The sequence below is a fragment of the Hyperolius riggenbachi genome, chromosome 4 (assembly GCF_040937935.1).
Source record: "Hyperolius riggenbachi isolate aHypRig1 chromosome 4, aHypRig1.pri, whole genome shotgun sequence".
NCBI classification, from domain to species: Eukaryota; Metazoa; Chordata; class Amphibia; order Anura; family Hyperoliidae; genus Hyperolius; species Hyperolius riggenbachi.
The window spans coordinates 3,026,992-3,053,674 of NC_090649.1; the positions used below are offsets into that span (position 1 = coordinate 3,026,992).

The 26,683-nt window shown below is 46.8% G+C and overlaps 1 protein-coding gene across 5 annotated transcripts in view; it reads right to left on the reverse strand.

Moving 5' to 3' along the window:
- The window catches only part of LOC137571110 (uridine-cytidine kinase-like 1), a 190,396-nt gene that overhangs the window by 135,230 nt on the left and 28,483 nt on the right, over window positions 1-26,683 (reverse strand). For all 5 annotated transcript variants that reach the window (XM_068279810.1, XM_068279809.1, XM_068279808.1 and 2 more), the window contains exons 4-5: window positions 11,623-11,793; window positions 11,480-11,551 (exon numbers count right to left, since the gene is read on the reverse strand). In XM_068279810.1, the coding sequence (XP_068135911.1) occupies window positions 11,480-11,551; window positions 11,623-11,793 (243 nt within the window). The remainder of the gene's footprint in view (window positions 1-11,479; window positions 11,552-11,622; window positions 11,794-26,683) is intronic.

Sequence of the window (26,683 nt, forward strand, 5' to 3'; positions counted from 1 at the left end):
CTGCTGTGTAACCGTGCCATAAATGTAGCCCCTGAACTGGCAGAAATCATAAAAGCAGGGTTATCTGAAGAATGGTGTCTGTGGTTGTGACACCTTGCCCCAGAGCTGCGGAGGGACAGATCTTATCTATGTCCCCATCCAAACAGCTGACCTGCTGTGACCCAGCAATTCCCAATATCCATATTTCCGCCATAATTCTGGGATTATAAAGTTCCTACGTCACTTCCCTTCGCACAGGTTGTGGGGTTAAGCCTGGCGCTGCTTCTGAGAGGTTTTCAGACCAATCGGACTTCCGGACCTGGAGTAATATAGGTTTGAAGTAACCCTGTATGAATACACTTGTCACACCCCTCATATTGGATATCTGGGGATTTGTAACGTTGCACTGAACGTGGATATACATTCTATTTCTTGGTGTGACCTACGGGCACGAAGAGGCTGGGCAAAACGGGTATTGTGCCAAAATCTCTCTCCGTGAAGGGCGAGCTACCCCCTGTTCCAATGACACCAGGCTGGACTTGTGGGTGTCAGACACTCCCGGCTACCGGGGGGATAACACACAGCGACCCACTCAGGTCCTGGTCCTTTGTTCATCCTCTGTTGTCGATTTCCCTCAATAGACAGGCCAGCAGGACATTGGCCACAAACACAATACTTTGGATTATTCCAGCACAGTCGTTTTATCGGACTCAACCAACCACCAATGTCTTCTCAGACATTCTATTCACTTCTCATCTGTTACTCATTCTATCTAAACCGATCTGTAGCCGATATATTTATCTGCTAGTGCCAATGTATATTTTTGTGTATAGTTTGATATTAAACTATCGATCAAATCGTTCCAGTTTTCCCTTGTATCTGGTTACTCTGATTTATGCCAAGACCTCCATGTCCTCAGAAAGAGACACTCTACCGCATTGTCTTATTATAAATGGTTGATTTGGTCAGTTAGGTTGTAAATAACTTTTCTGATAGCTCTATCTTGTAAAACCTAGAGAGTGGTGGCAGCATTACTATCGATTTCCAGTGTGAAATCCATAATTTTATTTTAAGGATTGTACATTACAATCAAGATTGTATCATGTATGAGCAAACCAACCGATCTTAAACATTTACTGTGCTCACAGTGGATTTGCCTCTAGAAGTCTCTAGTGGATGAGACTTGTATGGCAACTGTGGCATAATAAGTTGGGATTGGTGGTTGACTTGTCACAGTGCCCACCAGGTCAAGACCCCCAGGACTGCCACACCCCAGACGAGAAGAACAAGGAGGGTTACCTTGCCGAAAGGGAAGGAGAACGAGGACCGATGCGAGAGGACTGATGTGACAGGACTAACGGTACTGAGCTGGCTGACAAGACTTGACTGACAGAGCTGACATGAGAGGACTTGATTGACAGGGCTGACGTGACAGGACTTGATTGACAGGGCTTACGTGACAGGACTTGATTGACAGGGCTGAGGTGACAGGGCTTGAATGACAGGGCTGAGGTGACAGGGCTTGATTGACAGGGCTGACGTGACAGGGCTTGATTGACAGGGCTTACGTGACAGGGCTTGATTGACAGGGCTGAGGTGACAGGACTTGAGTGACAGGGCTGACGTGACAGGGCTTGAGTGACAGGACTGACGTGACAGGGCTTGAATGACAGGGCTGAGGTGACAGGGCTGATGTGACAGGACTTGAATGACAGGGCTGACGTGACAGGACTTGATTGACAGGGCTGAGGTGACAGGACTTGAATGACAGGGCTGACGTGACAGGACTTGAATGACAGGGCTGACGTGACAGGGCTTGAGTGACAGGGCTTACGTGACAGGACTTGAATGACGTGACAGGGCTTGAGTGACAGGGCTGACGTGACAGGACTTGAATGACAGGGCTGACGTGACAGGGCTTGAATGACAGGGCTGAGGTGACAGGGCTGATGTGACAGGACTTGAATGACAGGGCTGACGTGACAGGACTTGATTGACAGGGCTGACGTGACAGGGCTTGAGTGACAGGACTGACGTGACAGGGCTTGAATGACAGGGCTGACGTGACAGGGCTTGAATGACAGGGCTGAGGTGACAGGGCTGAGGTGACAGGACTTGAATGACAGGGCTGATGTGACAGGACTTGAATGACAGGGCTGAGGTGACAGGGCTGAGGTGACAGGGCTGAGGTGACAGGGCTGAGGTGACAGGGCTGAGGTGACAGGGCTTGATTGACAGGGCTGAGGTGACAGGGCTGAGGTGACAGGGCTGACGTGACAGGACTTGACTGACAGGGCTGACGTGACAGGACTTGACTGACAGGGCTGACGTGACAGGACTTGAATGACAGGCCTGACGTGACAGGACTTGAATGACAGGCCTGACGTGACAGGACTCAAATGACAGGCCTGACGTGACAGGACTCAAATGACAGGGCTGAGGTGACAGGGCTTGAATGACAGGGCTGAGGTGACAGGGCTGACGTGACAGGACTTGAATGACAGGGCTGACGTGACAGGACTTGAATGACAGGGCTGACGTGACAGGACTTGAATGACAGGGCTGACGTGACAGGACTTGAATGACAGGCCTGAGGTGACAGGGCTGAGGTGACAGGGCTGAGGTGACAGGGCTGAGGTGACAGGGCTGATGTGACAGGACTTGAATGACAGGGCTGATGTGACAGGACTTGAATGACAGGGCTGATGTGACAGGACTTGAATGACAGGGCTGATGTGACAGGACTTGAATGACAGGGCTGATGTGACAGGACTTGAATGACAGGGCTGATGTGACAGGACTTGAATGACAGGGCTGAGGTGACAGGGCTGAGGTGACAGGGCTGAGGTGACAGGGCTGAGGTGACAGGGCTGAGGTGACAGGGCTGAGGTGACAGGGCTGAGGTGACAGGGCTGAGGTGACAGGGCTGAGGTGACAGGGCTGAGGTGACAGGGCTGAGGTGACAGGGCTGAGGTGACAGGGCTGACGTGACAGGGCTGACGTGACAGGGCTGACGTGACAGGGCTGACGTGACAGGGCTGACGTGACAGGGCTGAGGTGACAGGGCTGAGGTGACAGGAGTTGACTGACAGGGCTGACGTGACAGGACTTGACTGACAGAGCTGACGTGACAGGACTTGACTGACAGGGCTGACGTGACAGGACTTGACTGACAGGGCTGACGTGACAGGACTTGAATGACAGGGCTGAGGTGACAGGGCTGACGTGACAGGACTTGAATGACAGGGCTGAGGTGACAGGGCTGACGTGACAGGACTTGAATGACAGGGCTGACGTGACAGGACTTGAATGACAGGCCTGAGGTGACAGGGCTGAGGTGACAGGGCTGAGGTGACAGGGCTGAGGTGACAGGGCTGAGGTGACAGGACTTGAATGACAGGGCTGATGTGACAGGACTTGAATGACAGGGCTGATGTGACAGGACTTGAATGACAGGGCTGATGTGACAGGACTTGAATGACAGGGCTGATGTGACAGGACTTGAATGACAGGGCTGATGTGACAGGACTTGAATGACAGGGCTGATGTGACAGGACTTGAATGACAGGGCTGATGTGACAGGACTTGAATGACAGGGCTGATGTGACAGGACTTGAATGACAGGGCTGATGTGACAGGACTTGAATGACAGGGCTGATGTGACAGGACTTGAATGACAGGGCTGAGGTGACAGGGCTGAGGTGACAGGGCTGAGGTGACAGGGCTGAGGTGACAGGGCTGAGGTGACAGGGCTGAGGTGACAGGGCTGACGTGACAGGGCTGAGGTGACAGGACTTGACTGACAGGGCTGACGTGACAGGACTTGACTGACAGGGCTGACGTGACAGGACTTGAATGACAGGGCTGACGTGACAGGACTTGACTGACAGGGCTGACGTGACAGGACTTGAATGACAGGGCTGACGTGACAGGACTTGAATGACAGGGCTGACGTGACAGGACTTGAATGACAGGGCTGACGTGACAGGACTTGAATGACAGGGCTGACGTGACAGGACTTGAATGACAGGGCTGACGTGACAGGACTTGAATGACAGGGCTGACGTGACAGGACTTGAATGACAGGGCTGACGTGACAGGACTTGAATGACAGGCCTGACGTGACAGGACTTGAATGACAGGCCTGACGTGACAGGACTCGAATGACAGGGCTGAGGTGACAGGGCTTGAATGACAGGGCTGAGGTGACAGGGCTGACGTGACAGGACTTGACTGACAGGGCTGACGTGACAGGACTTGAATGACAGGCCTGAGGTGACAGGGCTGAGGTGACAGGGCTTGAATGACAGGGCTGAGGTGACAGGGCTTGAATGACAGGGCTGAGGTGACAGGGCTGACGTGACAGGACTTGAATGACAGGGCTGACGTGACAGGACTTGAATGACAGGTCTGAGGTGACAGGGCTGAGGTGACAGGGCTGAGGTGACAGGGCTAAGGTGACAGGACTTGAATGACAGGGCTGATGTGACAGGACTTGAATGACAGGGCTGATGTGACAGGACTTGAATGACAGGGCTGATGTGACAGGACTTGAATGACAGGGCTGATGTGACAGGACTTGAATGACAGGGCTGATGTGACAGGACTTGAATGACAGGGCTGAGGTGACAGGGCTGACGTGACAGGACTTGACTGACAGGGCTGACGTGACAGGACTTGAATGACAGGGCTGACGTGACAGGACTTAAAAGACAGGGCTGACGTGACAGGACTTGAATGACAGGGCTGACGTGACAGGACTTGAATGACAGGGCTGACGTGACAGGACTTGAATGACAGGGCTGACGTGACAGGACTTGAATGACAGGCCTGAGGTGACAGGGCTGAGGTGACAGGGCTTGAATGACAGGGCTGAGGTGACAGGGCTTGAATGACAGGGCTGAGGTGACAGGGCTTGAATGACAGGGCTGAGGTGACAGGGCTTGAATGACAGGGCTGATGTGACAGGACTTGAATGACAGGGCTGATGTGACAGGACTTGAATGACAGGGCTGATGTGACAGGACTTGAATGACAGGGCTGATGTGACAGGACTTGAATGACAGGGCTGATGTGACAGGGCTGATGTGACAGGACTTGAATGACAGGGCTGAGGTGACAGGGCTGAGGTGACAGGGCTGAGGTGACAGGGCTGAGGTGACAGGGCTGAGGTGACAGGGCTGAGGTGACAGGGCTGAGGTGACAGGGCTGAGGTGACAGGGCTGAGGTGACAGGGCTGAGGTGACAGGGCTGAGGTGACAGGGCTGAGGTGACAGGGCTGAGGTGACAGGACTTGACTGACAGGGCTGACGTGACAGGACTTGACTGACAGGGCTGACGTGACAGGACTTGAATGACAGGGCTGACGTGACAGGACTCGAATGACAGGGCTGAGGTGACAGGGCTTGAATGACAGGGCTGAGGTGACAGGGCTGACGTGACAGGACTTGACTGACAGGGCTGACGTGACAGGACTTGAATGACAGGCCTGAGGTGACAGGGCTGAGGTGACAGGGCTTGAATGACAGGGCTGAGGTGACAGGGCTGACGTGACAGGACTTGACTGACAGGGCTGACGTGACAGGACTTGAATGACAGGGCTGACGTGACAGGACTTAAAAGACAGGGCTGACGTGACAGGACTTGAATGACAGGGCTGACGTGACAGGACTTGAATGACAGGGCTGACGTGACAGGACTTGAATGACAGGGCTGACGTGACAGGACTTGAATGACAGGCCTGAGGTGACAGGGCTGAGGTGACAGGGCTTGAATGACAGGGCTGAGGTGACAGGGCTTGAATGACAGGGCTGAGGTGACAGGGCTTGAATGACAGGGCTGAGGTGACAGGGCTTGAATGACAGGGCTGATGTGACAGGACTTGAATGACAGGGCTGATGTGACAGGACTTGAATGACAGGGCTGATGTGACAGGACTTGAATGACAGGGCTGATGTGACAGGACTTGAATGACAGGGCTGATGTGACAGGACTTGAATGACAGGGCTGATGTGACAGGACTTGAATGACAGGGCTGATGTGACAGGACTTGAATGACAGGGCTGATGTGACAGGACTTGAATGACAGGGCTGATGTGACAGGACTTGAATGACAGGCCTGACGTGACAGGACTCGAATGACAGGGCTGAGGTGACAGGGCTTGAATGACAGGGCTGAGGTGACAGGGCTGACGTGACAGGACTTGACTGACAGGGCTGACGTGACAGGACTTGAATGACAGGCCTGAGGTGACAGGGCTGAGGTGACAGGGCTTGAATGACAGGGCTGAGGTGACAGGGCTTGAATGACAGGGCTGAGGTGACAGGGCTGACGTGACAGGACTTGAATGACAGGGCTGACGTGACAGGACTTGAATGACAGGGCTGACGTGACAGGACTTGAATGACAGGCCTGAGGTGACAGGGCTGAGGTGACAGGGCTGAGGTGACAGGGCTGAGGTGACAGGGCTGAGGTGACAGGGCTGAGGTGACAGGGCTGAGGTGACAGGGCTGAGGTGACAGGGCTGAGGTGACAGGACTTGAATGACAGGGCTGATGTGACAGGACTTGAATGACAGGGCTGACGTGACAGGACTTGACTGACAGGGCTGACGTGACAGGACTTGACTGACAGGGCTGACGTGACAGGACTTGAATGACAGGGCTGACGTGACAGGACTTGAATGACAGGCCTGACGTGACAGGACTCGAATGACAGGGCTGAGGTGACAGGGCTTGAATGACAGGGCTGAGGTGACAGGGCTGACGTGACAGGACTTGACTGACAGGGCTGACGTGACAGGACTTGAATGACAGGCCTGAGGTGACAGGGCTGAGGTGACAGGGCTTGAATGACAGGGCTGAGGTGACAGGGCTGACGTGACAGGACTTGACTGACAGGGCTGACGTGACAGGACTTGAATGACAGGGCTGACGTGACAGGACTTGAATGACAGGGCTGACGTGACAGGACTTGAATGACAGGGCTGACGTGACAGGACTTGAATGACAGGGCTGACGTGACAGGACTTGAATGACAGGGCTGACGTGACAGGACTTGAATGACAGGGCTGACGTGACAGGACTTGAATGACAGGCCTGAGGTGACAGGGCTGAGGTGACAGGGCTTGAATGACAGGGCTGAGGTGACAGGGCTTGAATGACAGGGCTGAGGTGACAGGGCTTGAATGACAGGGCTGAGGTGACAGGACTTGAATGACAGGGCTGATGTGACAGGACTTGAATGACAGGGCTGATGTGACAGGACTTGAATGACAGGGCTGATGTGACAGGACTTGAATGACAGGGCTGATGTGACAGGACTTGAATGACAGGGCTGATGTGACAGGACTTGAATGACAGGGCTGATGTGACAGGACTTGAATGACAGGGCTGATGTGACAGGACTTGAATGACAGGGCTGATGTGACAGGACTTGAATGACAGGGCTGATGTGACAGGACTTGAATGACAGGGCTGATGTGACAGGGCTGATGTGACAGGGCTGACGTGACAGGGCTGACGTGACAGGGCTGACGTGACAGGGCTGACGTGACAGGGCTGACGTGACAGGGCTGACGTGACAGGGCTGACGTGACAGGGCTGACGTGACAGGGCTGAGGTGACAGGACTTGAATGACAAGGCTGAGGTGACAGGGCTTGAATGACAGGGCTGACGTGACAGGACTTGACTGACAGGGCTGAGGTGACAGGGCTGACGTGACAAGGCTGAGGTGACAGGGCTGACGTGACAGGGCTGACGTGACAGGGCTGACGTGACAAGGCTGAGGTGACAGGGCTGACGTGACAAGGCTGAGGTGACAGGGCTGACGTGACAGGACAGGTGTTACACGCCTGAAAGAGGAACAACCTGGAAATGAGCCCTGGCGGACACAGTGGTGCAACAGCAATGGGCGCTGATTGGTCAAGGTTTAAATACCCTGACCTTTGCGCCAGTGCGGAAGCCACAAACGCACAATAGAGCTAGGTATGCGCACGTGCTTAGTAAGACGTGGCCCCACCACCAGAGGCCGCTGGTCCTGGAAGTCCGCCGGGACGGCGTTCACCAATGTATGAGGAACCGGCGCTGGAACCCCGGAGCAATAAGTATAACATTGCTCCTCCCCTTAAAGGAGTACTGTAGGGGGCAAAGGGTGAAAAGAGTTGAACTTACCCGGGGCTTCTAATTGTCCCCCGTAGCTGTTCTGTGCCCACGCAGCACTCGCCTATGCTCCGGTACCCCGCCGCCGGTTAACTTCCGGAATTTGCGACATTAAAGTCGCAAAACTCCTGTATTTGCTCCCACTGACGTCCTCGCGATGACATCAGCGGGAGCAAGAAGAAGGCCGCATAGGCGCAGTAGCAAATTTCGGAAGTGAACTGGAGGCGGGGACCGGAGCATCGACGAGTGGCTGCACGGGCACAGGACGTCTGCGGGGGACCGGAGCATCGGTGAGTGGCTGCTCGGGCACAGGACGTCTGCAGGGGGCGGAGCATCGGTGAGTGGCTGCTCGGGCACAGGACGTCTGCGGGGGACCATTAGAAGCCCCGGGTAAGTTCAACTCTTTTTCCCCCGAACCCCCTACAGTACTCTTGAGGGCAACCTCAGGGTGTACTCCAGAAACGGTTTTCTTGGGAATGCTCTGTGAAAGGCCTCTATTAGTCTTGGTGCAAGAATATTCATCTGAGGTATCCCTGAGTTTTCTTCAGGGCCAAAGCCCTTCCTTTGTACCAAATACTGAATTGTACCAGCTCTTCTTCTGGAATCCAAGATCTTCTCCACTTCGAATTCTTCCTCTCCGTCAATCAGTATAGGTGACGGTGGCTCTGAAGAACGACCAGGGAAATTGTATAGAGTTACCTTCATAAAGCAGGCCACATGAAATACTGGATGAATTCCAATTTGAAGGCAACTGGTTTAATCCGCCCAACTGTAGGGCTAAAAAGTCCAATCTCTATGAGGCAAAAAGTTCCGGACACAGACAATACAGCTCACGTGTATTGGAGCATCACAATCACTCCTTAATCATAGCTCAATTAAGCTATGAGTAAAGAGGAGCTGTCAGCCATACTATCTCAGAAAACAACACATATATAAGTAGATAAATACTTGCTCTACTTACATAACATATGTATTGCACTGTCCACATATTGATTTTAATCATTTTTCTACAGTAAAAAAAAAAAGCGAAAACCCTTCTAAGCATTTCCCATTTTAAGTGTGGCTATTTTGAAGCCAATTCTGATGTCATTTCCTCCCTTAGTCTCCTCTGTCTAATTTCCAGCCCTTCCCTATAGAAGGTGCATTGTCTCAGCATGAGAAATATTGGCCAATCAGAGAGGAACAGAGGTGTGGGAGGGGAAAACAGGAGAGAAAGAGGCTTCAGCCAATCAGGCTGCATTACTTAAGTCTGAGGGGAAAATAGAGAAGCAAAAAAAAGGACAACCCAGCATGCCCTGCAACTTCCTTTTTGTGTACCAAATTTTGTGTGTACCAAATAAGAGTCAGGTAAGCTGGGTAATAATCATTTATCAACAAGAAAAGTAATAGAGATTTTAACTTTTGGATTGCCTGGTTAGCATCCTTATTACTTGTTTACCAGATACAAATAAAGAATTTATTTTTGAATTTATGCCCGACAGTTACTCTTTAAGATTGTGCTGCTCCAATACACGTGAGCTGTATTGACCCTGTCCGGAACTTTTTGCTTAATAAAGATTGGACTTTTTAGCCCTACAGTTGGGAGGACCTTCCTTCCTACTGGTTTACCTTATGCCACCGAGCCTGGCCCTGCTCCTGTTGGACTGGCGGTGTGGTGAGAAGTGTTCTCCTCTGTGTGTATGTAACTGGGTTCATCTTCTTACAGATAGAAAAAGGGCCAATAAACCTGGACCCCAATTTCCTAGAAGGACATTTCAACTTCAAATTAATAGTGGACAACCACACCTGGTCTCCAGCTTTAAACTCGGAATTCTCTTTCCTCTTCTTGTCTACAAACCTCTTTAGCCTCTCTTGAGCTTTCTATGAGGTGGTCTAGAGAAGACTTACATTCTTGGTAGGAAATGTTAGCCCTTCTTGCACACTGGACACCAGACAATCGAGATGCAAACGAGGAAAGGTACGATACCCATAATTGTCAAAGAATGGAATTTGTCCTAGAGATGAATGTTTGGAATTGTTGTAAGCAAACTTTGCTGTAGGTAATATTCTTACCCAGTCATCCTGAGAGGCAGAAAAGCAAAAGTACCGCTCCAAGGTCTGATTGACTGATTGGTCTGAGGATGATAACCAGACGAAAGTGAACACTGGATTTGTAACTTGGAACAAATTTCCTGCCAAAACTTGGAATTGTACCCCTCAGTCAGTGACAACATCTAAAGGAAGTCCATGTAATCTGATTGTCTCCTTCACAAAACAGTCTGCTGTTTCCAATGCAGTTGGAGTTCCTTTTAAGGGTGTGAAATGAGCTATTTTGGTTAGTTGATCTGCTACAGTACCATCAGAATGGATGTAAAGCCCTCAGATTGTAATAATTATATGATAAAAGCAAGTGAAATCATACCCCATAGTCGCAAAGGGATGGGTAAAGCAGACTGAAGACAGAAGAAGAGAGGCTGGCATCTGACTCACTACCACCCTCCCGGGCACCGCATGCGGAGAACAACCCGCTCTCTCTCCACGGACCAGCCTCACTTCCTGTTTCCTGGTCTGCGGTGGTCACGTGAGATGCCAGCTGACTCCTGGAACTTCCTGATACTCGCGCACGACGTGCAGACAGGGAGAGGGAACGACGAGTCAGTCACTGGAAAACGGAAGCTTCCCTGCTCCATACCTGACTAGACTAAAGTCCTCCCGGGCAGAACCTCCACCGCAGCACCCTGAGCTCCTGTCATGGAAGGCCTCGGACCGAACCGTGTGGCTCCTGCTGTGGACAGGACAATACTGAAGCAGTATGTGCAGAGGGGCTCTCATACCAGAGGGGCTCATGTATAAGACCAGAGTTCAAATCTCAGCTCTTCCTGTTCCGTAAGCTAGCACCACTAAGGAGACCTTGGGCAAGAATCCCTAATACTGCTACTGCCTATTGAGCATGCTCTAGTGGCTGCAGATCTGGCACGTTGAGTCTGCCAGGAGAGACGCACAATATAAATGTTCTATGTCCTGTCTATATATGTACATTCTTCTGTACCGCTGTCCAGTGTGTGTGGATTTGGGTCATCTGTCAGGATGCTGGCCGAGGATGACCTGAGAAACAGAAGATGCCAGAGAAGAGGCGTGGAGTAGCAACATGGAGTGGAGACTAAATAGAAGGAATGATATCAAAGAGATGCTGAAAAAGGGAGAGGTGAACCAAGATAACAAGGTGGTGAGGAGGCGGAGACTTTATGAAAAGGTGGAGCATGACAACAAGGAGAGAAGCTCGGAGCATGAAATAGGTGGAGCATGAAAAGAAGAAGGGACATTAAGCACTCTGGAGGAGGGTTCCAGGTGGTTTCTCACCTTTAGGAGTTCCTTGTTGGCGAAGGAAAGGATACCTTCAAAAATGACAACATTGGCTCCATACACAGTTTTCTGTAAAAGAAGAAGAGCTGTTGGGTCTCAGTCTGAACACATTGTAGCCTGAATGCTGAGCAACCACTCACCCAATCCTTCCTGCGGCTGTGCGTGGTGAAGTCATACACCGGAACCTTCACGCTCTTCCCCTTCTTCAGCTTACGCAACACGTTCACCAGAAGCTCAAAGTCAAACGCATCAGGATGATCGAAGTTATACTCATTCCTGGCAGCCATTTCCTGATCCTCCTTACTGAGAATCTGCAGAACGTGAAGATGAGACATGATATTGTGAGACCACAGTACAGACAATATAACCTAGAGAGCCATAGAGTCCACACTACAGAGATGATATAACATGAGGAACCATATAGAGGCCACAGTACAGAGATGATATAACCTGAGGAACCATAGAGAGGCCACAGTACAGAGATGATATAACCTGAGGAACCATAGAGAGACCACAGTACAGAGATGATATAACCTGAGGAACCATAGAGAGGCCACAGTACAGAGATGATATAACCTGAGGAACCATAGAGAGACCACAGTACAGAGATGATATAACCTGAGGAACCATATAGAGACCACAGGACAGAGATGATATAACCTAGAGAGCCATAGAGGCAACAGTACAGAGATGATATAACCTGAGGAACCATAGAGAGACCACAGTACAGAGATGATATAACCTGAGGAACCATATAGAGACCACAGTACAGAGATGATATAACCTGATGAACTATAGAGAGACCACAGTACAGAGATGATATAACCTAGAGAGCCATAGAGTCCACACTACAGAGATGATATAACCTGAGGAACCATATAGAGACCACAGTACAGAGATGATATAACCTGAGGAACCATAGAGAGACCTCAGTACAGAGATGATATAACCTAGAGAGCACAGTACAGAGATGATATAACCTGAGGAACCATATAGAGTCCACACTACAGAGATGATATAACCTGAGGAACCATATAGAGTCCACACTACAGAGATGATATAACCTGAGGAACCATATAGAGACCACAGTACAGAGATGATATAACCTGAGGAACCATAGAGAGAACACAGTACAGAGATGATATAACCTGAGGAACCATAGAGAGAGCACAGTACAGAGATGATATAACCTAGAGAGCCATAGAGTCCACACTACAGAGATGATATAACCTGAGGAACCATATAGAGACCACAGTACAGAGATGATATAACCTGAGGAACCATAGAGACCACAGTACAGAGATGATATAACCTGAGGAACCATAGAGAACACAGTACAGAGATGATATAACCTGAGGAACCATAGAGAGGCCACAGTACAGAGATGATATAACCTGAGGAACCATAGAGAGGCCACAGTACAGAGATGATATAACCTGAGGAACCATACAGACCACAGTACAGAGATGATATAACCTGAGGAACCATAGAGAGGCCACAGTACAGAGATGATATAACCTGAGGAACCATAGAGAGGCCACAGTACAGAGATGATATAACCTGAGGAACCATAGAGAGACCACAGTACAGAGATGATATAACCAAGAGAGCCATAGAGTCCACACTACAGAGATGATATAACCTGAGGAACCATATAGAGACCACAGTACAGAGATGATATAACCTGAGGAACCATAGAGAACACAGTACAGAGATGATATAACCTGAGGAACCATAGAGAGACCACAGTACAGAGATGATATAACCTGAGGAACCATAGAGAGGCCACAGTACAGAGATGATATAACCTGAGGAACCATAGAGAGGCCACAGTACAGAGATGATATAACCTGAGGAACCATAGAGAACACAGTACAGAGATGATATAACCTGAGGAACCATAGAGAGGCCACAGTACAGAGATGATATAACCTGAGGAACCATAGAGACCACAGTACAGAGATGATATAACCTGAGGAACCATAGAGAGACCACAGTACAGAGATGATATAACCTGAGGAACCATAGAGAACACAGTACAGAGATGATATAACCTGAGGAACCATAGAGAGACCACAGTACAGAGATGATATAACCTGAGGAACCATACAGACCACAGTACAGAGATGATATAACCTGAGGAACTATAGAGAGGCCACAGTACAGAGATGATATAACCTGAGGAACCATAGAGAGACCACAGTACAGAGATGGTATAACCTGAGGAACCATAGAGAGGCCACAGTACAGAGATGATATAACCTGAGGAACCAGAGAGAGACCACAGTACAGAGATGATATAACCTGAGGAACCATAGAGAGGCCACAGTACAGAGATGATATAACCTGAGGAACCATAGAGACCACAGTACAGAGATGATATAACCTGAGGAACCATAGAGAGAACACAGTACAGAGATGATATAACCTGAGGAACCATAGAGAGACCACAGTACAGAGATGATATAACCTGAGGAACCATAGAGAGGCCACAGTACAGAGATGATATAACCTGTGGAACCATAGAAAGGCCACAGTACAGAGATGATATAACCTTAGGAACCATAGAGAGGCCACAGTACAGAGATGATATAACCTGAGGAACCATAGAGAGGCCACAGTACAGAGATGATATAACCTGAGGAACCATAGAGAGACCACAGTACAGATATTATATAACCTGAGGAACCATAGAGAACACAGTACAGAGATGATATAACCTGAGGAACCATAGAGAGACCACAGTACAGAGATGATATAACCTGAGGAACCATAGAGAGGCCACAGTACAGAGATGATATAACCTGTGGAACCATAGAAAGGCCACAGTACAGAGATGATATAACCTTAGGAACCATAGAGAGGCCACAGTACAGAGATGATATAACCTGAGGAACCATAGAGAATCCACACTACAGAGATGATATAACCTGAGGAACCATAGAGAGGCCACAGTACAGAGATGATATAACCTGAGGAACCATAGAGAGACCACAGTACAGAGATAATATAGCCTGTGGAACCATAGAGAGGCCACAGTACAGAGATGATATAACCTGAGGAACCATAGAGAGACCACAGTACAGAGATGATATAACCTGAGGAACCATAGAGAGGCCACAGTACAGAGATGATATAACCTGAGGAACCATAGAGAGGCCACAGTACAGAGATGATATAACCTGAGGAACCATAGAGAGGCCACAGTACAGAGATGATATAACCTGAGGAACCATAGAGAACACAGTACAGAGATGATATAACCTGAGGAACCATAGAGAGACCACAGTACAGAGATGATATAACCTGAGGAACCATAGAGAGGCCACAGTACAGAGATGATATAACCTGAGGAACCATAGAGAGACCACAGTACAGAGATAATATAGCCTGAGGAACCATAGAGAGACCACAGTACAGATATAATATAGCCTGAGGAACCATAGAGAGACCACACTACAGAGATGATATAACCTGAGGAACCATAGAGAGGCCACAGTACAGAGATGATATAACCTGAGGAACCATAGAGAGACCACAGTACAGAGATAATATAGCCTGTGGAACCATAGAGAGGCCACAGTACAGAGATGATATAACCCGAGGAACCATAGAGAGACCACAGTACAGAGATGATATAACCTGAGGAACCATACAGACCACAGTACAGAGATGATATAACCTGAGGAACCATAGAGAGGCCACAGTACAGAGATGATATAACCTGAGGAACCATAGAGAGGCCACAGTACAGAGATGATATAACCTGAGGAACCATAGAGAGGCCACAGTACAGAGATGATATAACCTGAGGAACCATAGAGAGGCCACAGTACAGAGATGATATAACCTGAGGAACCATAGAGAGTCCACAGTACAGAGATGATATAACCTGAGGAACCATAGAGAGACCACAGTACAGAGATGATATAACCTGAGGAACCATAGAGAGGCCACAGTACAGAGATGATATAACCTGAGGAACCATAGAGAGGCTACAGTACAGAGATGATATAACCTGAGGAACCATAGAGAGACCACACTACAGAGATGATATAACCTGAGGAACCATAGAGAGGCCACAGTACAGAGATGATATAACCTGAGGAACCATAGAGAGACCACAGTACAGAGATAATATAGCCTGTGGAACCATAGAAAGGCCACAGTACAGAGATGATATAACTTGAGGAACCATAGAGAGACCACAGTACAGAGATGATATAACCTGAGGAACTATAGAGAGACCACAGTACAGAGATGATATAACCTGAGGAACCATAGAAAGGCCACAGTACAGAGATAATAATAATAATAATAATAATGGCAGTATTTGTATAGCGCCTTTCTCCTGTCGGACTCAAAGCGCTTGTGAGGCAGCCACTAGAGGGCACTCAGTAGGCAGTAGCAGTGTTAGGGAGACTTGCCCAATGAACTCCTTACTGAATTACTGGCTTACTGAACAGGCACAGCCAAGATTCGAACCCTGGTCTCCCGTGTCAGAGGCCGAGCCCTTAACCAGTACACCATCCAGCCTGAGGAACCATAGAGAGACCACAGTACAGATATAATATAGCCTGAGGAACCATAGAGAGACCACAGTACAGAGATGATATAACCTGAGGAACCATAGAGAGACCACAGTACAGAGATGATATCACCTGAGGAACCATAGAGAGACCACAGTACAGATATTATATAGCCTGAGGAACCATAGAGAGACCACAGTACAGATATTATATAACCTGAGGAACCAGAGAGAGACCACAGTACAGAGATGATATAACCTGAGGAACCATAGAGAGACCACAGTACAGAGATGATATAACCTGAGGAACCAGAGAGAGACCACCGTACAGAGATGATATAACCTGAGGAACCAGAGAGAGACCACCGTACAGAGATGATATAACCTGAGGAACCATACAGACCACAGTACAGAGATGATATAACCTGAGGAACTATAGAGAGGCCACAGTACAGAGATGATATAACCTGAGGAACCATAGAGAGACCACAGTACAGAGATGATATAACCTGAGGAACCATACAGACCACAGTACAGAGATGATATAACCTGAGGAACCATAGAGAGACCACAGTACAGAGATGATATAACCTGAGGAACCATAGAGAGACCACAGTACAGAGATGATATAACCTTAGGAACCATAGAGAACACAGTACAGAGATGATATAACCTGAGGAACCATAGAGAACACAGTACAGAGATGATATAACCTGAGGAACCATAGAGAGACCACAGTACAGAGATGATATAACCTGAGGAACCATAGAGAGGCCACAGTACAGAGATGATATAACCTGAGGAACCATAGAGAGACCACAGTACAGATATTATATACCTGAGGAACCATAGAGACCACAGTACAGAGATGATATAACCTGAGGAACCATAGAGAGACCACAGTACAGAGATGATATAACCTGAGGAACCAGAGAGAGACCACAGTACAGAGATGATATAACCTGAGGAACCATACAGACCACAGTACAGAGATGATATAACCTGAGGAACCATAGAGAGACCACAGTACAGAGATGATATAACCTGAGGAACCATACAGACCACAGTACAGAGATGATATAACCTGAGGAACTATAGAGAGGCCACAGTACAGAGATGATATAACCTGAGGAACCATAGAGAGACCACAGTACAGAGATGATATAACCTGAGGAACCATACAGACCACAGTACAGAGATGATATAACCTGAGGAACCATAGAGAGACCACAGTACAGAGATGATATAACCTGAGGAACCATAGAGAGACCACAGTACAGAGATGATATAACCTTAGGAACCATAGAGAACACAGTACAGAGATGATATAACCTGAGGAACCATAGAGAACACAGTACAGAGATGATATAACCTGAGGAACCATAGAGAGACCACAGTACAGAGATGATATAACCTGAGGAACCATAGAGAGGCCACAGTACAGAGATGATATAACCTGAGGAACCATAGAGAGACCACAGTACAGATATTATATAACCTGAGGAACCATAGAGAACACAGTACAGAGATGATATAACCTGAGGAACCATAGAGAGACCACAGTACAGAGATGATATAACCTGAGGAACCATAGAGAGGCCACAGTACAGAGATGATATAACCTGTGGAACCATAGAAAGGCCACAGTACAGAGATGATATAACCTTAGGAACCATAGAGAGGCCACAGTACAGAGATGATATAACCTGAGGAACCATAGAGAATCCACACTACAGAGATGATATAACCTGAGGAACCATAGAGAGGCCACAGTACAGAGATGATATAACCTGAGGAACCATAGAGAGACCACAGTACAGAGATAATATAGCCTGTGGAACCATAGAGAGGCCACAGTACAGAGATGATATAACCCGAGGAACCATAGAGAGACCACAGTACAGAGATGATATAACCTGAGGAACCATACAGACCACAGTACAGAGATGATATAACCTGAGGAACCATAGAGAGGCCACAGTACAGAGATGATATAACCTGAGGAACCATAGAGAGGCCACAGTACAGAGATGATATAACCTGAGGAACCATAGAGAGGCCACAGTACAGAGATGATATAACCTGAGGAACCATAGAGAGGCCACAGTACAGAGATGATATAACCTGAGGAACCATAGAGAGACCACAGTACAGAGATGATATAACCTGAGGAACCATAGAGAGGCCACAGTACAGAGATGATATAACCTGAGGAACCATAGAGAGGCTACAGTACAGAGATGATATAACCTGAGGAACCATAGAGAGACCACACTACAGAGATGATATAACCTGAGGAACCATAGAGAGGCCACAGTACAGAGATGATATAACCTGAGGAACCATAGAGAGACCACAGTACAGAGATAATATAGCCTGTGGAACCATAGAAAGGCCACAGTACAGAGATGATATAACTTGAGGAACCATAGAGAGACCACAGTACAGAGATGATATAACCTGAGGAACTATAGAGAGACCACAGTACAGAGATGATATAACCTGAGGAACCATAGAAAGGCCACAGTACAGAGATAATAATAATAATAATAATAATGGCAGTATTTGTATAGCGCCTTTCTCCTGTCGGACTCAAAGCGCTTGTGAGGCAGCCACTAGAGGGCACTCAGTAGGCAGTAGCAGTGTTAGGGAGACTTGCCCAATGAACTCCTTACTGAATTACTGGCTTACTGAACAGGCACAGCCAAGATTCGAACCCTGGTCTCCCGTGTCAGAGGCCGAGCCCTTAACCAGTACACCATCCAGCCTGAGGAACCATAGAGAGACCACAGTACAGATATAATATAGCCTGAGGAACCATAGAGAGACCACAGTACAGAGATGATATAACCTGAGGAACCATAGAGAGACCACAGTACAGAGATGATATCACCTGAGGAACCATAGAGAGACCACAGTACAGATATTATATAGCCTGAGGAACCATAGAGAGACCACAGTACAGATATTATATAACCTGAGGAACCAGAGAGAGACCACAGTACAGAGATGATATAACCTGAGGAACCATAGAGAGACCACAGTACAGAGATGATATAACCTGAGGAACCAGAGAGAGACCACCGTACAGAGATGATATAACCTGAGGAACCAGAGAGAGACCACCGTACAGAGATGATATAACCTGAGGAACCATAGAGAGACCACAGTATAGAGATGATATAACCTGAGGAACCATAGAGACCACAGTACAGAGATGATATAACCTGAGGAACCATAGAGAGGCCACAGTACAGAGATGATATAACCTGAGGAACCATAGAGAGGCCACAGTACAGAGATGATATAACCTGTGGAACCATAATAAATAATAAATACATAATAAATAATAAAACCCCGAATCAAACATGAAATAATGAATCATGTTTGATTCGGGGTTTTATCTCCAGAGATGCGGAACTTCTATGGGGGCAAAGTTTTCCCCCTCCCTTGCAAACCTGTATATGGGCTGGTGGGAGGAGCTCCGCATCTTTGGAGATGATAACCCCTATGCCTGCCATATTATTTGGTATGGCAGATTTATTGACAATTTGCTTTTGGTGTGGGGGGGTCCTCCGGCCCTCCTGGGGGACTTTTTGGCCTATGCCAACGAAAATGATCTTAATCTGAGATTTACCATGAACTCTGATTTCCTCAAAATAGATTATTTGGATCTGACTTTAACTGCAGACCCTATTTCCCATACGGTCTCAACACGAACGTATCGTAAGCCGACAGCAGGAAACTCGATTCTACTTGCAAATTCATGTCATCCCAGGCATACTATCAATGCCATCCCCACCGGGGAATTCACAAGGGCAGTTAGAAACTGCTCTAACATAGATGTACTTGATCAGGAATGTTCACTAGTTGAAGAAAGATTAAGGTGCAGGGGGTATAATAAACGACAACTAGCTGTGGGACGCATTAGGGGTACTAGAAGATCACGTTCAGATTTGCTGAAACACACCAATCGAAATCATGATGGAGCGGGCAAGCCGACTTTCATTACCGATTATAGCCTTCAGTTTAATAAAATTACGAAAATTGTAAAACAATATATTCCTGTACTGCACTCAGATACCAGGCTTAGAAAAATCGTTAAGGATGGTTGTCGTTTTTCGGCTAGAAAAGCCCGCACTTTAGGATCAATCCTCTCCACTAGCCTTTTTCGATCCCCTTCATCCATGCGCACACCCACTTGGCTTACCACAGTAGGCTCATATCCATGTGGCTTTTCAACCTGCCATTACTGCCACTGTCATAGGCGAGGTACTACGATTTTTTCATTTACAGCCAATAAGGATTTTCCAATCAAACAATATGTAAATTGTAATACCAAATACACCGTCTATGTGATTTCCTGTGTCGCATGCCGTATACAGTATGTAGGGTGTACTACCCGTAATCTTAGAGCCCGAGTAGCGGAGCACTATTGCGGAACTAGTTGGAACACTTTTAGGAAATCGTCTGTTTTGAAACATTTCGAATCAGTCCATAAGGGCGATCTTTCGTCCTTTATTTTCCAAGGGGTGGAACGTGTTACATGTCCTATTAGAGGAGGGGACATCCATAGTTTACTTCTTAGGAGAGAAGCTTATTGGATCCATCGAATGGGCACACGGGTGCCAGATGGTTTAAATAAGCGTTGGGATCTAAGCTTAGTGTATACGTACTAATATTTGTATGTGTCTTTGGTGTAACTGCACACTCGTGTTATGATCCCATTCTTCATGCTGATCCTCCTTTTTCTATTACATTTACTATATTTATTATATCCATGCTGCATATTTTATTACATGTATTTGTCAATATATTGTATTTACACACACTCAGTGGTAACTCTCTTTCTTACCTTTTCTTAAGTTTTATACTGTTGCTATTAAATATGTTTGTAACATGTTTTTGTATATAACACTGTATTGTACCTTTAAGATCTGGGCTGTATGGTGAGTGGGTGGAGTTTTTTTCTTTCCCCACCTGCATATAAGCCCTGCTTTAGGCAGATTTACTTCAGCTATGATTAAGGGCAGATTGTAGGCCCGATACGCGTTAGCATTTTCTGTCTTTTTTATTGCACTGTCTATGGAATTTTTCAAATAAAATTTTGTCAGCCTTTTTCATCTACCTGGTCTGGTCTGCGGATCCTTCTTCACACAGAGATAATATAGCCTGTGGAACCATAGAAAGGCCACAGTACAGAGATGATATAATCCGAGGAACCATAGAAAGGCCACAGTACAGAGATAATAATAATAATAATAATAATGGCAGTATTTGTATAGCGCCTTTCTCCTGTCGGACTCAAAGCGCTTGTGAGGCAGCCACTAGAGCGCACTCAGTAGGCAGTAGCAGTGTTAGGGAGACTTGCCCAATTAACTCCTTACTGAATTACTGGCTTACTGAACAGGCAGAGCCAAGATTCAAACCCTGGTCTCCCGTGTCAGTTTCAATCAGTTTTATTAAAGTTAGCTAATTAGTTACAAACAATCCCAAATGGGATACATATTATAATAGCAGAAAATCAAACAAATGGTGAACAAGGTCCAATATAAATTAACCTCTCCAGAGATGTATGAAAAGAGATAATCAAAGAAATATATAAAACATTTCGTTAAATTTACAGCGTATTATCCTAATGGAAAAATAATAGAAGGAAAACAACCTGGAGAGTGGAATCTAACATTTTTATATTCTGGACCATTTATTAAACATCAATTATTGCTTAGCAGTAAGTGGACAGGTCAGTAGCCTAAGCCAGGATGATCCTAGCCGCTACCCTTCCTGTTAGGTCTCCCGTGTCAGAGGCAGAGCCCTTAACCAGTACACCATCCAGCCTGAGGAACCATAGAGAGACCACAGTACAGAGATGATATAACCTGAGGAACCATAGAGAGACCACAGTACAGAGATGATATAACCTGAGGAACCATAGAGAGGCCACAGTACAGAGATGAAATAACCTGAGGAACCATAGAGAGACCACAGTACAGAGATGATATAACCTGAGGAACCATAGAGAGGCCACAGTACAGAGATGATATAACCTGAGGAACTATAGAGAGGCTACAGTACAGAGATGATATAACCTGAGGAACCATAGAGAGGCCACAGTACAGAGATGATATAACCTGAGGAACCATAGAGAGACAACAGTACAGAGATGATATAACCTGAGGAACCATAGAGAGGCCACAGTACAGAGATGATATAACCTGAGGAACCATAGAGAGGCCACAGTACAGAGATGATATAACCTGAGGAACCATAGAGAGGCCACAGTACAGAGATGATATAACCTGATGAACTATAGAGAGGCTACAGTACAGAGATGATATAACCTGAGGAACCATAGAGAGGCCACAGTACAGAGATGATATAACCTGAGGAACCATAGAGAGACAACAGTACAGAGATGATATAACCTGAGGAACCATAGAGAGGCCACAGTACAGAGATGATATAACCTGAGGAACCATACAGACCACAGTACAGAGATGATATAACCTGAGGAACCATAGAGAGACCACAGTACAGAGATGATATAACCTGAGGAACCATAGAGAGACCACAGTACAGAGATGATATAGCCTGAGGAACCATAGAGAGACCACAGTACAGAGATGATATAGCCTGAGGAACCATAGAGAGACCACAGTACAGAGATGATATAGCCTGAGGAACCATAGAGAGACCACAGTACAGAGATGATATAACCTGAGGAACCATAGAGAGGCCACAGTACAGAGATGAAATAACCTGAGGAACCATAGAGAGACCACAGTACAGAGATGATATAACCTGAGGAACCATAGAGAGGCCACAGTACAGAGATGATATAACCTGAGGAACCATACAGAGCACAGTACAGAGATGATATAGCCTGAGGAACCATAGAGAGACCACAGTACAGAGATGATATAACCTGAGGAACCATAGAGAGACCACAGTACAGAGATGATATAACCTGAGGAACCATAGAGAGACCACAGTACAGAGATGATATAACCTGAGGAACCATAGAGAGACCACAGTACAGAGATGATATAGCCTGAGGAACCATAGAGAGACCACAGTACAGAGATGATATAACCTGAGGAACCATAGAGAGGCCACAGTACAGAGATGATATAACCTGAGGAACCATAGAGAGGCCACAGTACAGAGATAATATAGCCTGTGGAACCATAGAAAGGCCACAGTACAGAGATAATATAACCTGAGGAACCATAGAGAGACCACAGTATAGAGATGATATAACCTGAGGAACCATAGAGACCACAGCACAGAGATGATATAACCTGAGGAACCATAGAGAGACCACAGTACAGAGATGATATAACCTGAGGAGCCATAGAGAGACCACAGTACAGAGATGATATAACCTGAGGAACCATAGAGAGGCCACAGTATAGAGATGATATAACCTGAGGAACCATAGAGACCACAGCACAGAGATGATATAACCTGAGGAACCATAGAGAGGCCACAGTACAGAGATGATATAACCTGAGGAACCATAGAGAGACCACAGTACAGAGATGATATAACCTGAGGAACCATAGAGAGGCCACAGTACAGAGATGATATAACCTGAGGAACCATAGAGAGACCACAGTACAGAGATGATATAACCTGAGGAACCATAGAGAGACCACAGTACAGAGATGATATAACCAGAGGAACCATAGAGAGGCCACAGTACAGATATTATATAGCCTGAGGAACCATAGAGAGGCCACAGTACAGAGATGATATAACCTGAGGAACCAGAGAGAGACCACAGTACAGAGATGATATAACCTGGAGAACCATAGAGAGGCCACAGTACAGAGATGATATAACCTGGAGAACCATAGAGAGACCACAGTACAGAGATGATATAACCTGAGGAACCATAGAGAGGCCACAGTACAGATATTATATAGCCTGAGGAACCAGAGAGAGACCACAGTACAGAGATGATATAACCTGGAGAACCATAGAGAGGCCACAGTACAGAGATGATATAACCTGGAGAACCATAGAGAGGCCACAGTACAGAGATGATATAACCTGAGGAACCATAGAGAGGCCACAGTACAGAGATGATATAACCTGAGGAACCATAGAGAGACCACAGTACAGAGATGATATAACCTGAGGAACCATAGAGAGACCACAGTACAGAGATGATATAACCTGAGGAACCATAGAGAGGCTACAGTACAGAGATGATATAACCTGAGGAACCATAGAGAGACCACAGTACAGAGATGATATAACCTGAGGAACCATAGAGAGACCACAGTACAGAGATGAAATAACCTGAGGAACCATAGAGAGGCCACAGTACAGAGATGATATAACCTGAGGAACCAGAGAGAGACCACAGTACAGATATTATATAGCCTGAGGAACCATAGAGAGACCACAGTACAGAGATGATATAACCTGAGGAACCATAGAGAGACCACAGTACAGAGATGATATAACCTGAGGAACCATAGAGAGGCCACAGTACAGAGATGATATAACCTGAGGAACCATAGAGAGACCACAGTACAGAGATGATATAACCTGAGGAACCATAGAGAGGCCACAGTACAGAGATGAAATAACCTGAGGAACCATAGAGAGACCACAGTACAGAGATGATATAATCTGAGGAACCATAGAGAGACCACAGTACAGAGATGATATAACCTGAAGAATCATAGAGAGACCACAGTACAGAGATGATATAACCTGAGGAACCATAGAGAGGCCACAGTACAGAGATGATATAACCTGAGGAACCATAGAGAGGCCACAGTACAGAGATGATATAACCTGAGGAACCATAGAGAGACCACCGTACAGAGATGATATAACCTGAGGAACCATAGAGAGGCCACAGTACAGAGATGATATAACCTGAGGAACCATAGAGAGGCCACAGTACAGAGATGATATAACCTGAGGAACCATAGAGAGGCCACAGTACAGAGATGATATAACCTGAGGAACCATACAGAGCACAGTACAGAGATGATATAACCTGAGGAACCAGAGAGAGACCACAGTACAGAGATGATATAACCTGAGGAACCATAGAGAGGCCACAGTATAGAGATGATATAACCTGAGGAACCATAGAGAGACTACAGTACAGAGATGATATAACCTGAGGAACCATAGAGAGACCACAGTACAGAGATGATATAACCTGAGGAACTATAGAGAGACCACAGTACAGAGATGAAATAACCTGAGGAACCATAGAGAGGCCACAGTACAGAGATGATATAACCTGAGGAACCATAGAGAGACCACAGTACAGAGATGATATAACCTTAGGAACCATAGAGAGACCACAGTACAGAGATGATATAACCTGAGGAACCATAGAGAGGCCACAGTACAGAGATAATATAGCCTGTGGAACCATAGAAAGGCCACAGTACAGAGATGATATAACCTGAGGAACCATAGAGAGACCACAGTATAGAGATGATATAACCTGAGGAACCATAGAGACCACAGCACAGAGATGATATAACCTGAGGAACCATAGAGAGACCACAGTACAGAGATGATATAACCTGAGGAACCATAGAGAGACCACAGTATAGAGATGATATAACCTGAGGAACCATAGAGACCACAGCACAGAGATGATATAACCTGAGGAACCATAGAGAGACCACAGTACAGAGATGATATAACCCGAGGAACCATATAGAGACCACAGTACAGAGATGATATAACCTGAGGAACCATAGAGAGGCCACAGTACAGAGATGATATAACCTGAGGAACCATAGAGAGGCCACAGTACAGAGATGATATAACCTGACGAACCATAGAGAGACCACAGTACAGAGATGATATAACCTGAGGAACCATAGAGAGACCACAGTACAGAGATGATATAACCTGAGGAACCATAGAGAGGCCACAGTACAGAGATGATATAACCTGAGGAACCATAGAGAGGCCACAGTACAGAGATGATATAACCTGATGAACTATAGAGAGGCTACAGTACAGAGATGATATAACCTGAGGAACCATAGAGAGGCCACAGTACAGAGATGATATAACCTGAGGAACCATAGAGAGACAACAGTACAGAGATGATATAACCTGAGGAACCATAGAGAGGCCACAGTACAGAGATGATATAACCTGAGGAATCATAGAGAACACAGTACAGAGATGAAATAACCTGAGGAACCATAGAGAGGCCACAGTACAGAGATGATATAACCTGAGGAACCATAGAGAGGCCACAGTACAGAGATGATATAACCTGATGAACTATAGAGAGGCTACAGTACAGAGATGATATAACCTGAGGAACCATAGAGAGACCACAGTACAGAGATGATATAACCTGAGGAACCATAGAGAGACCACAGTATAGAGATGATATAACCTGAGGGACCATAGAGAACACAGTACAGAGATGATATAACCTGAGGAACCATAGAGAGGCCACAGTACAGAGATGATATAACCTGAGGAACCATAGAGAACACAGTACAGAGATGATATAACCTGAGGAACCATAGAGAGACCACAGTACAGAGATAATATAACCTGAGGAACCATAGAGAGACCACAGTACAGAGATGATATAACCTGAGGAACCATAGAGAGGCCACAGTACAGAGATGATATAACCTGATGAACTATAGAGAGGCTACAGT